This window comes from Salvelinus fontinalis, chromosome 20 (assembly GCF_029448725.1).
Source record: "Salvelinus fontinalis isolate EN_2023a chromosome 20, ASM2944872v1, whole genome shotgun sequence".
Lineage (NCBI taxonomy): Eukaryota > Metazoa > Chordata > Actinopteri > Salmoniformes > Salmonidae > Salvelinus > Salvelinus fontinalis.
In genome coordinates this window covers 9873155-9883094 of record NC_074684.1, presented here as the reverse complement: position 1 = coordinate 9883094, position 9940 = coordinate 9873155, and the positions used below count along the sequence as shown (strand labels likewise).

Below are 9940 nucleotides of genomic sequence, written 5' to 3'. Positions count from 1 at the left end.
GGGTGGTTTATGATTTGTTGGCCCTAACATTTGTTTGTCTATAGTGTGAGGTTCTGAGTTATCCACTATAACCCAATACTATATCACATGTTATTGAACTGTTGGCCTGGGAGCCTGAGTGTCTGTGTGTGTGTGCTGGAAGTGACAGTTAGCCCCAGATAAGTGTGCTGGGAAGCGGTGGTTAGCCTTGAGCGAGAACAGTGTGCTTTTGTATGCAGGTGCGAATAGCTCAGACAATGTTGCAGAGCTGTCTGACCTCAGTTTTTGGGGTGAGGGAGCGTAATCTACACAGCAACAGCGCTGGGACACCAAAGAGCGCAAAGAGGCTAGGACTAGCCTGAGCGCCGGCGATAGGCTGGGTGAGTCTAAACCACGCCCAGTCTCTACTCTGACAGGCCGGCTCGGAAGCGGGAACTATCTCTGTCAGAGTATATTATAATATCTTTGTCAGGAACAAGTCAGTTCTCTGTCTTATCCTGCACGATGATACGTTGAACCCGTATATACGAAAATTGCATTTACCATTTACTGCTTAATAAAAAATAATAAAAAATATAATAAAAAAAATACATAGCATACAATCGGTGACTCATCGTCATACTTGTCCTTATACCAGATTGAATTGACGCAACCCTAACAATAGTTTTTTTCTCTCACTGTAGTTGGACTTCACAATAACATAGTTCCTCTTCTGTTGTCATTCAGGACAGGAGGATAGACTACAGATGCTTGCTGGCTCTGTTAAAGTCAAAGTCATGTCAGTGACTCTGCAGCTAAGTGTGTTCTTGGATAATTTCTCTTCTAGTGTTTTCATTCATATGTGAGGCAATCATTTGAGGAAACAATACAAGTTAGTGTTGCAACACAAGTTTTATTCAGAGTAAGAGATGTCAACACCAGCGTGATAAAAATCGTACAAACTTCACAATTTCAAATGAAATATCACAGCAACTTGTGATCTTAAACATACAAAATTAAAGATCAACAAAAATCATGCCATGTGGTACCAAAATTAAGTTGGAAAGTTTGCAAGAGGGAGAGAGGGGACAGGGAAAGGATAGAAGGAAATTAATGTTGTATAAAATCCTTTCATCAAAGCATTACTCAAAATAAATCGTAATTGTAGCAGTTTAATCGATTGATCAATTCACAAATATTCATATGAAAATTCTTCTGCACTCTAGCATGTGACATGTTAGTGTTCTCTATGTAAATAATCACAGATAACCTTTTACATTTGTTATTACAATATGTACTGACTGTTGGTGAGTAGGACATTTGTGCTTAAAATTCCCATTTCCTTTGTATCAGTAAGAATAATTGACTAAAGAAAATAGTACAAGCTGTCGATCTATCTATAGCGTTACTTTATTGGCAAAAAGCTGCAGACACAAAGCTTTAGACACAGGCATATGGAGTCATATGGAATGTGGACCTCAAGTCTAGTAGGAGGTCCAAAGAGATGCTTTGAAGTGTGAGATCAGGTCAATGACTAGCTAAGCCTATAGCACCCTCATGTTGACTATCTAGAAGGGATGTCTGAATTGAACTTGACTCACTCAGCCCTAAGTCTGGCGGCTGCATTTAGACAGGTAGCCCAATTCTGATATTTCTTTCACTAATTTGTCGTTTGACCAATCAGATCAGTTCCCGAAAAGATCTGACGTGAAAAGATCTATGTGATTGGTACAAAAGACCAATTACTTGAAAAAATATCAGAATTGGACCGCCTGTCTAAATGCAGTCCTGGACTTCACACTCTAGGCTACTTCCAAGGACAGTACGTCTTAGAGCCATATACAGTTGTTTAAATTCAAATAATGATCTCTATGTATTGATATAATTGGGACAAACTCCCCATGATGTGCATGCACAATAAACTGTATTAAAGAACACATTTATAATCCATTAGTAGAGTCATCTTAAGAGCGTCTGCTAAATGACTTAAATGTAAATGTAAATGTAAGTGCATGTCACATGGTTATGCCAATTTGTATAGGAAATGTAATTATTAATAAGTAAATACTATGTAAGGGTAGATTTGTTGCAGTTGGCTGATGATTAAAAGGTTATGGCATTATAGGGGGCTGACATTGACACTCACATTGCATTATAATGGTGTTTTTAAGTATTATGAAAACATTTATTGAGGGTGTCTCATAGAAAGGGATAGCAATTTCCTCATGAAATTGTCATCAATCATAGAAACGCTAGTAAATCGTGGACCACTATTAGCAATATCACTTCCGTTATTCTTTGCTGTTATAATAGATATTAATAAACTTTTTTACCAATAGATCCATTTTTAGGACATAATCAGAAAGCAATCTTTAGCTCGTGTCATGTTGTGTGGCGCAGACACATACTATGCATGATTGCAAAGACATTTCTACTGAACAAGTGCAATAATATACTATGACAAATGGGGGACATTGACCCTGTAAGTCCAGCACATCAATCAGCCTTTATAAAGATAACTTTTCTAGAAAACTTCTGACCATCAATTTGACCCTTCAAGTACCTCTAAGTTTCAATAAAAACATCAAAACAAAGGTGTTCCTGTGCAAAATCGAACATGAGAGAACGAAACTCATAAACTCATCCATCTTTCATTTTGGAACTGATCGCCGCATGATGAATCCCGAAAACATGATTGTATTAAAAGATTTATACAAAACTTAATACATTTACATTTAGTAAAAAGATTTATCAGCTCTGCTAATTTTATTTATAAGAAATTGCATATACCCAAACTTTTTTTTCTATATAGATTGCATCCCATATCTAAACAAGTGATTTAATCATTGTTATACCAATATTGCTGATAAGTTGTCCTACTAGCTATTCAATAAGTTTTACGATTAAAATAAATTAGTCACGCTAGATTGTCTCCTACATTTCCCATAGCCATTGGTCATCCCGCTCTGTGTTTGAAATGGAAATAGTTTAACAGCACAGATTACTAAGACTTTTTATTTCTAACTTAATGAAGTACAGTCCATTCTAGATGATGGGAGTTGCACCACTTAGTTTCCGTCTCATGATGTTTGAAATTTGTCATATTTATACATAGTTTCTTCTCGTACTTTATTTAAACATAGACATTATTATTAGTCTCCACACAGACCACTGAAGACAAAGAGTTTTTTCAAACATTGTTACAAAAATCGATACATTTACATCCATTAAACAATCTTCACACCAAAGGTCTTTTTTTGTATTCTATTAAATCACAAAATGAAAACGCTTATCTAAACATGATTGCTCCTCACATTGCCCTCATCTGGCTCCCGACCCATGGGACTCAGTTTAGTCCTTTTTATCAATAAGCGTTCAAATAATGAATGAAACAAGCGTACAATTAATAAATACATATACACAAAAATGTGCATACATTAGCAGCTATAAACAGTACATCGCGTTATATTAGGTCATATGAAAATGTACAAAACGTGTATGTTCTTTTAAACTTTTGCCATTGGGAACTATTTTTAAAGCAAGGCAAAAATACCATAACCATGGAGTTCAGAGCATAACAGTGTAATAAAAGAAACATGATGGTAATTTACAGCAGCAAAAAAAAATCCTCATCCATTCTCTCTTTTGACCCTTTTTCGTTGCTTTAACATCATTTGATTTAGCCTCTGACAGTGCCTTTTTCGCAGGTAGATAGGCTACTACACTTGGATGCCTTGCACCGCTTGTTTGATGTTCTCCAATAGGGCCTTGTTCTCTGGACTCTGGTATTGGTCCTGATGGGTGTACATATCTGTCAAAGTATTCACATAACTATCAAAGTTGTGTTCATTCATTGGCTCCTGTGAGGGGAAAAAGACTCCAATGAGGAAAATGGTACATACGCAATTCAGTCGGATTTCACATTAATGATCAATTCATATTCTTTCAAAGAGAAGGGAAGGGAGGGAAAGAGAAATTGTTCAGGGAAGGACACTGACAGCTGCAAACATTGTAAGGACAGTATGGGCACTGGGGCTGTACTAAGTGTTTACAATACTTCATCAATTTCATAAAATGTAACCATTTACATAGTCCTATGTACACTACAGTTGATCTAACGCAGCTCCAAAACATGCAAAGTCCGTGTAGATTGATTTTAGCAACTCATAGAAGGCATGATGGTTGATGCTTATCTCATGGAGACAAAATTATGACTGACATCACATAAATAAACTCATATAATGTGTGCAGCTAGTGAGATGTAGGAGTTGTGGGAGCCATTTCTCAGATAGGAGCACACACTGTAACAGTAGCATGAGCACAGACAGACAGACAGACAGACAGACAGACAGACAGACAGACAGACAGACAGACAGACAGACAGACAGACAGACAGACAGACAGACAGACAGAGAGAGAATATGCAATAGCAGACTGAACATACTCGCTTCCTTGACTGTGACTGTGTTATAACTGTGTAAATATGGCTCGTGGTGTTACTCCATCACGGCCACTTCCTTGTCAGCAACAAAATTCTTCTAAGAAGCCACAAAACGTCTCTAAATATGACCAAACCATTGAATCGTAGTATAACGCAGCAACATGTATGGACAATTGTGATGCATAAACACCACAGAGAGTGTTCACGAGTATAGGAGGAAGACTTAAGGGGGGAGATGATAGTGCAGAAGAAACGGATAATAATTAGACTATGAAAAGGAGTCTCTTACTCTGTGGGGCATCTGTAAACAGCAGCTATGTTTAACTGGGGCCTCTTTCTGTGGCATCGGTTTCTACAGGAAGAGGTGTGAAGAGAATAGAGATAGATATAATTCTATTAGCCTGCTGTAATAAAGGGAGCAAAATTCTAGCCTGGTCGCAGATATTTTTGTGCTCTCTTGCTAATAGTTATTTTCATGACGTTTGGCATAACAATGACTATAGCAGTTGGCTATAACACAAACAGAAATGGTTCCAGGCTAGCAAAATGCGTTATAACCCTACTAAAACGTGATCCCCTCACATTAATGGTTGGACAACAGGGAGCCATATTCAGAGGGAGAGATTTCATTCATTACTAAGCAACTTTGGTGCCTTTTACGTCAAGCAGTATCCAATCAGCCCTGCTCTTATTCATACGCAAGAGCTGTAATTGGATAATACAGGCACATGACACGTCAAGGCAGCCATGATTTATTTCTCAACTGACACCAAGCAGGGGGGAGTGTGTGTGTGTGCGTGGGGGGGGGGATTATTAGATTATTAGTCTGTTACAGGAAGTGTTGTAGCACAGAAGCATATGAACTGCTGAGAAAACAAGTGACAAACAGAAAGCAGCAGATGAAACAACCCAACTATGTCATTGCAGTCGGCCCTTGTGTTGCAATGATTTGTCAAGCACATAACAGGGTAAGAGATGTATTTTTGCCCCGAATTCTTGATGTGTTCTGTTTAAATGGCATCAACAAACAATCAATATGGAAATAAACATATCCAATTTGGTAGAATGAGTGGAATAAGCTACTACCATGATATGACCATGTCTTGTTTTCACTCATGTTACGTTGACTAATTTACTCCAAATGGCCCTGGGTTTCAACACTTGCAATCATGGAACGTCAAAGTGGCATGCTTTCAAGTGTGCCATCTAGTATCTTTGACAACATATCCTTTTTACCTAACCCCACGTCCTATTTCCCCATAAACCCGTTCTTGATTCCTATGGCATCTTAGTTCGACTTGATACAGTGCTTGTCCGACAGTAACTGTTGTAGGCTAAGCTGTGATGGTACTTACCATATGTGGGAGCTGGATATTAGCTAAGCTGTTGATGAGAGACTGGCTGAGGTTGGCTAGTTCGTGCAGTAGGGAATCATTCTGCTGCTCAATAACTTTGTTCTCCTCCTCTATGGACTTCAGGTTAGTCTCCATAGTGGTGATCTGGGAAAGGAGAGAAAGAAGTGCATTGAAGTTGATGAACCAGAGTGACTGACTGTTTGACAACTGACAACAGCGGGTTCTGTCTGACAACGGAGGGACTTCTTATGGATCCTTAAAAATGTACTGCGTTAGTCATATCACAGTTACTTGGGGGGATGAAACATCAAAATCAAGTTAAATGCATTTGATCTAAGCTTTAATCCAGCAACCTGTTTCAAATTTGCCCAAATTTAGCATGACTGATTGCCCTGTAATAATTAATGAATGAATCTCGATTAAGTAATGCACGAATCTTACTTGTGTCCTAAGTTTAATCATGTCTGATTCCACTTGATTGTTTGATTCGTTTAGATCTTTGATTTCTGTATCCAGCTGTTTGATGTCCTCGTCATTTTCTATTCCTAGAAAAGGGGAAACATAAAATTCACTGTCGATTCAGCTTGAATATGTTTTGATAAAACCAGGAAGTGGCATAGTCAAGGGGCATTCTGACTGGTATTTGTGCCTGGTTATTACCTTTGCTTGCTCGTTGCTTGATTGTTAACATTTCTACCCCAGTCATTCTGGCTTTCTTCATGGCTGAGGTGGCACGGGGGCAACCAGAGAGACTGAGGAAAAAAAGGCATATACACTACTGGTGAATAAAATCATATTACTCCAACCCTGCTGGTCTCAACCATAATTGACATTATTGATCCAATACTTGGTTACATTTAGACACAGTTGCTCATCTACAACAGAGCCATGCGCCACCCACCTCCGATGGGTCAGGAAGCTCCCGCTGACATGTCCTGATCCATCGCAGCCCGGGGTCGGGCACGACATGCCATCTGTCTTCCCGGACTTCCATGCAAACTGGGAGCCGTTGACATACCCATCCTTCTGCCGCTTGGCCGCCAGGGGGCAGCCCGACGCGCTGCGGTGGGACGCGTACTTCCCCGTCACGTGACCCTGTCCATCACAGCCTGGGACTGGACACCTGCGGAGAGGAGGGGTCACAAAGGTCAGTCAGGTCACGACCTCGCTCTCCTCACTTGCAGCACACCTGTCCCTGGTAAATGTCATCCACACAATACAAAGACAACTAGAAAAAGATTAGCTAATCTAATGAAAACTGTCTCCGGTTTATAGACATTTACCCGTGGTTCTACATTGTCCTTCAGAGTGACATTTGGGCTGATTAGAACTAGCACAGTGTGTCTGCGGGCCGCTCCACCCCGGCAGTGGAGAGGTCAGTGTTAATTATGACTGCAATGTTAATGATGATGATACATCCAGTGAACCTCGCAGGGATAGAGGTGGCAGCAACAGCTGTGCAGAGATTGGGAGGTGATTGGTGAAAGGACACATAGTGAACTTTAGATGATTTGCGGCAAGGTCATATGCGCTTAACATTATGGCATTCCTTAAGTGGTGGAAAGGTAACCTTTACTGTACTGTACCCACTAGGTGTACTACACTGGTTGTAGAGAATCAGAGGTGAAATGCATGACTATCAAGAGAATACAGATGTAGGATCTTAATTTGATCACTCTTTTGTTGCTGAGAATTTTCCTGCATGGCAGGAAATGCAAGCTTGCAGTGCATTCAACGTTTAAAAAGGCTTCTAAAGTTTGTACTTTTCACTTTAAAATGTCAGACTTGATTTGCCCGTGTGAAAAATGTATTAAACCCTACAAAAAATGTCCATTAATTATAATCTACATAATAATTCACATTTCCTGTTGCTGCGGGATTATTTTCCTGCTGTAGCAAACTGGCTCAAATTAAGATCCTACATCTGCATGTTGACAAATTTACCAAGATGCTATACTACTATCCGTTCCAACCCTCACCTAATTGGCTCCTGGTCGTCCTTGTCCTCCTTGCTGTGCAGTATCTTGATCCCGCTCTTCTTCGCCCGTGGACAGCCTGACAGACTAGAGGGGAAAGGTCTTGTGCAGTTCACTACCATCTTAAGAGTATGAGTACAACATCAGTACATTTGCAGTTCATCAAAAGACAAATCACATCTCAGAATGATAGCTCTGTAAAGTTGGTATCAGATGGTTTCAAGACAAACCATGTAACCTATACACTACTGTTCAAATGTTTGGGGTCACTTAAAAATGTCCTTGTTTTTGAAAGAAAAGCAATTTTTTTGTCCATTCAAATAACATCAAATTAATCAGAAATACAGTGTAGACATTGTTAATGTTGTAAATTACTATTGTAGCTGGAAACAGCTGATTTTCTTTTTAATGGAATATCTACATAGGGGTACAGAGGCCCATTACCAGCAACTTCTGTGTTCCAATGGCACGTTGTGTAGCTAATCCAAGTTTGTCATTTTAAAAGGCTAATTGGTCATTAGAAAACCCTTTTGCAATTATGTTAGCACTGCTGAAAACTGTTGTCCTGATTAAAGAAGCAATACAACTGAACTTCTTTAGACTAGTTGAGTATCTGGAGCATCAGCATTTATTGGTTTGATTACAGGCTCAAAATGGCCAGAAACAAATAACTTACTTCTGAAACTTGTCAGTCTATTCTTGTTCTGAGAAATGAAAGCTAGTCCATGCGAGAAATTGCCAAGAAACTGAAGATCTCATACAACTCTGTGTACTACTCCCTTCACTGAACAGCGCAAACGGGCTCTAACCAGAATAGAAAGAGGAGCGGGAGGCCCCGGTGCACAACTGAGCAAGAGGACAAGTACATTAGAGTGTCTAGTTTGAGAAACAGAAGCCTGACAAGTCCTCAACTGGCAGCTTCATTAAATAGTACCCGCAAAACACCAGTCTCAACGTCAACAGTGAAGAGGCGACTCCTGGATGCTGGCCTTCTAGGCAGAGTTCCTCTGTCCAGTGTCTGTGTTCTTTTGCCCATCTTAATCTTTTCATTTTATTGGCCAGTCTGAGATATGCCTTTTTCTTTTTAACTCTGCCTAGTAGGCCAGCATCCTGGAGTCGCCTCTTCACTGTTGACGTTGAGAATGGTGTTTTGCGGGTACTATTTAAGGAAGCTGCCAGTTGAGGACTTGTGAGGCGTCTGTTTCTCAAAGTAGTGCTTTTCTTTCAAAACAAGGACATTTCTAAGTGACCCCAAACTTTTGAACGGTGGTGTACATGCATATACGGTAACAAATGACTATCAGAGCTCAGTGAAACTGAAAACAGAGAAGTCTAAACAATCCACACACCAATACAACTCTCAGGTATGCACTACAAAATAGGTAATATACTGTATATGTATCTATGCATCACTGTCTTCTACAGTCTGAAATGTTAGGGGCTGCTGAAAATCCTGCGTGGCTTTTTGTCATTATGATGGGTTGCAAGCTACCTCCTGTGCGAGGCGTAGTTCCCAGTGATGTGTCCAGACCCGTCACATGCCGGAGTGGGACACCTGGGACAGAGGGGACAAGGAGAGTGACTACAGGAGACAGGGTACTACCAAAGCTGACAGCATCAACACTTATCAGGCTATTGGTCTGCTAGGCTACGTAAAGACTAAAATATAGAATGCACAATTGTCTCTATCAGAGACACTGGAGAAATAGGGTTATGCTTACTTGAGGTCTTGGGCATTGGTTGTCATCATACTGCGGATGCTTTTGTCAGCTAACTGGCAGTTTGAGAGACTAGAGAACACACAGACATACAATGAGAACATCAGATGTGGAAAATGGTCGCTAGGTAAAGAGGGTATAATGAATGTCAAGTAGTAAAAAGGGGATGACAAAATAAGCTTGTTTTTGTCTTACGTGATGAGTTCCTTCTTGCCCTCCTTGCAGACGGAGTACTTGTGTTTGGGGCTGGGCATGGTCACGTCCCCTCCATAGTGCTGCTCATCCAGAAGGTCCTGGAATGGGTCCAGGTCATCGACCTGGTGGAGGGATGAAAAAAAGGAAGACTACATCATGTCATCAGGTAGCCTATGACCATAACATTGGCATATTCACACATCCTACATTTTTTTCAATTAGTACACGATTACAATTCATACTCATATTCACATCTCACACATCTCTTCAATTACTCAGCAAGATCCAATTTCTTGG

At 40.1% G+C, this 9940-nt stretch overlaps 1 protein-coding gene across 7 annotated transcripts in view; it reads right to left on the bottom strand.

Moving 5' to 3' along the window:
• Positions 1-851: 851 nt before the first annotated feature.
• Positions 852-9940, bottom strand: part of myt1la (myelin transcription factor 1-like, a) — a 53011-nt gene continuing 43922 nt past the window's right edge. For 2 of the 7 annotated variants that reach the window (XM_055872320.1, XM_055872324.1), the window contains exons 14-23: positions 9644-9792; positions 9452-9520; positions 9223-9285; positions 7734-7832; positions 6656-6877; positions 6415-6506; positions 6196-6299; positions 5755-5898; positions 4689-4751; positions 852-3818 (exon numbers count right to left, since the gene is read on the bottom strand). In XM_055872320.1, coding sequence (XP_055728295.1) covers positions 3678-3818; positions 4689-4751; positions 5755-5898; positions 6196-6299; positions 6415-6506; positions 6656-6877; positions 7734-7832; positions 9223-9285; positions 9452-9520; positions 9644-9792 — 1146 coding nt within the window. In that variant the 3' untranslated portion in view covers positions 852-3677. The remainder of the gene's footprint in view (positions 3819-4688; positions 4752-5754; positions 5899-6195; positions 6300-6414; positions 6507-6655; positions 6878-7733; positions 7833-9222; positions 9286-9451; positions 9521-9643; positions 9793-9940) is intronic. The other 5 variants (XM_055872322.1, XM_055872321.1, XM_055872323.1 and 2 more) reach the window with 5 other exon arrangements.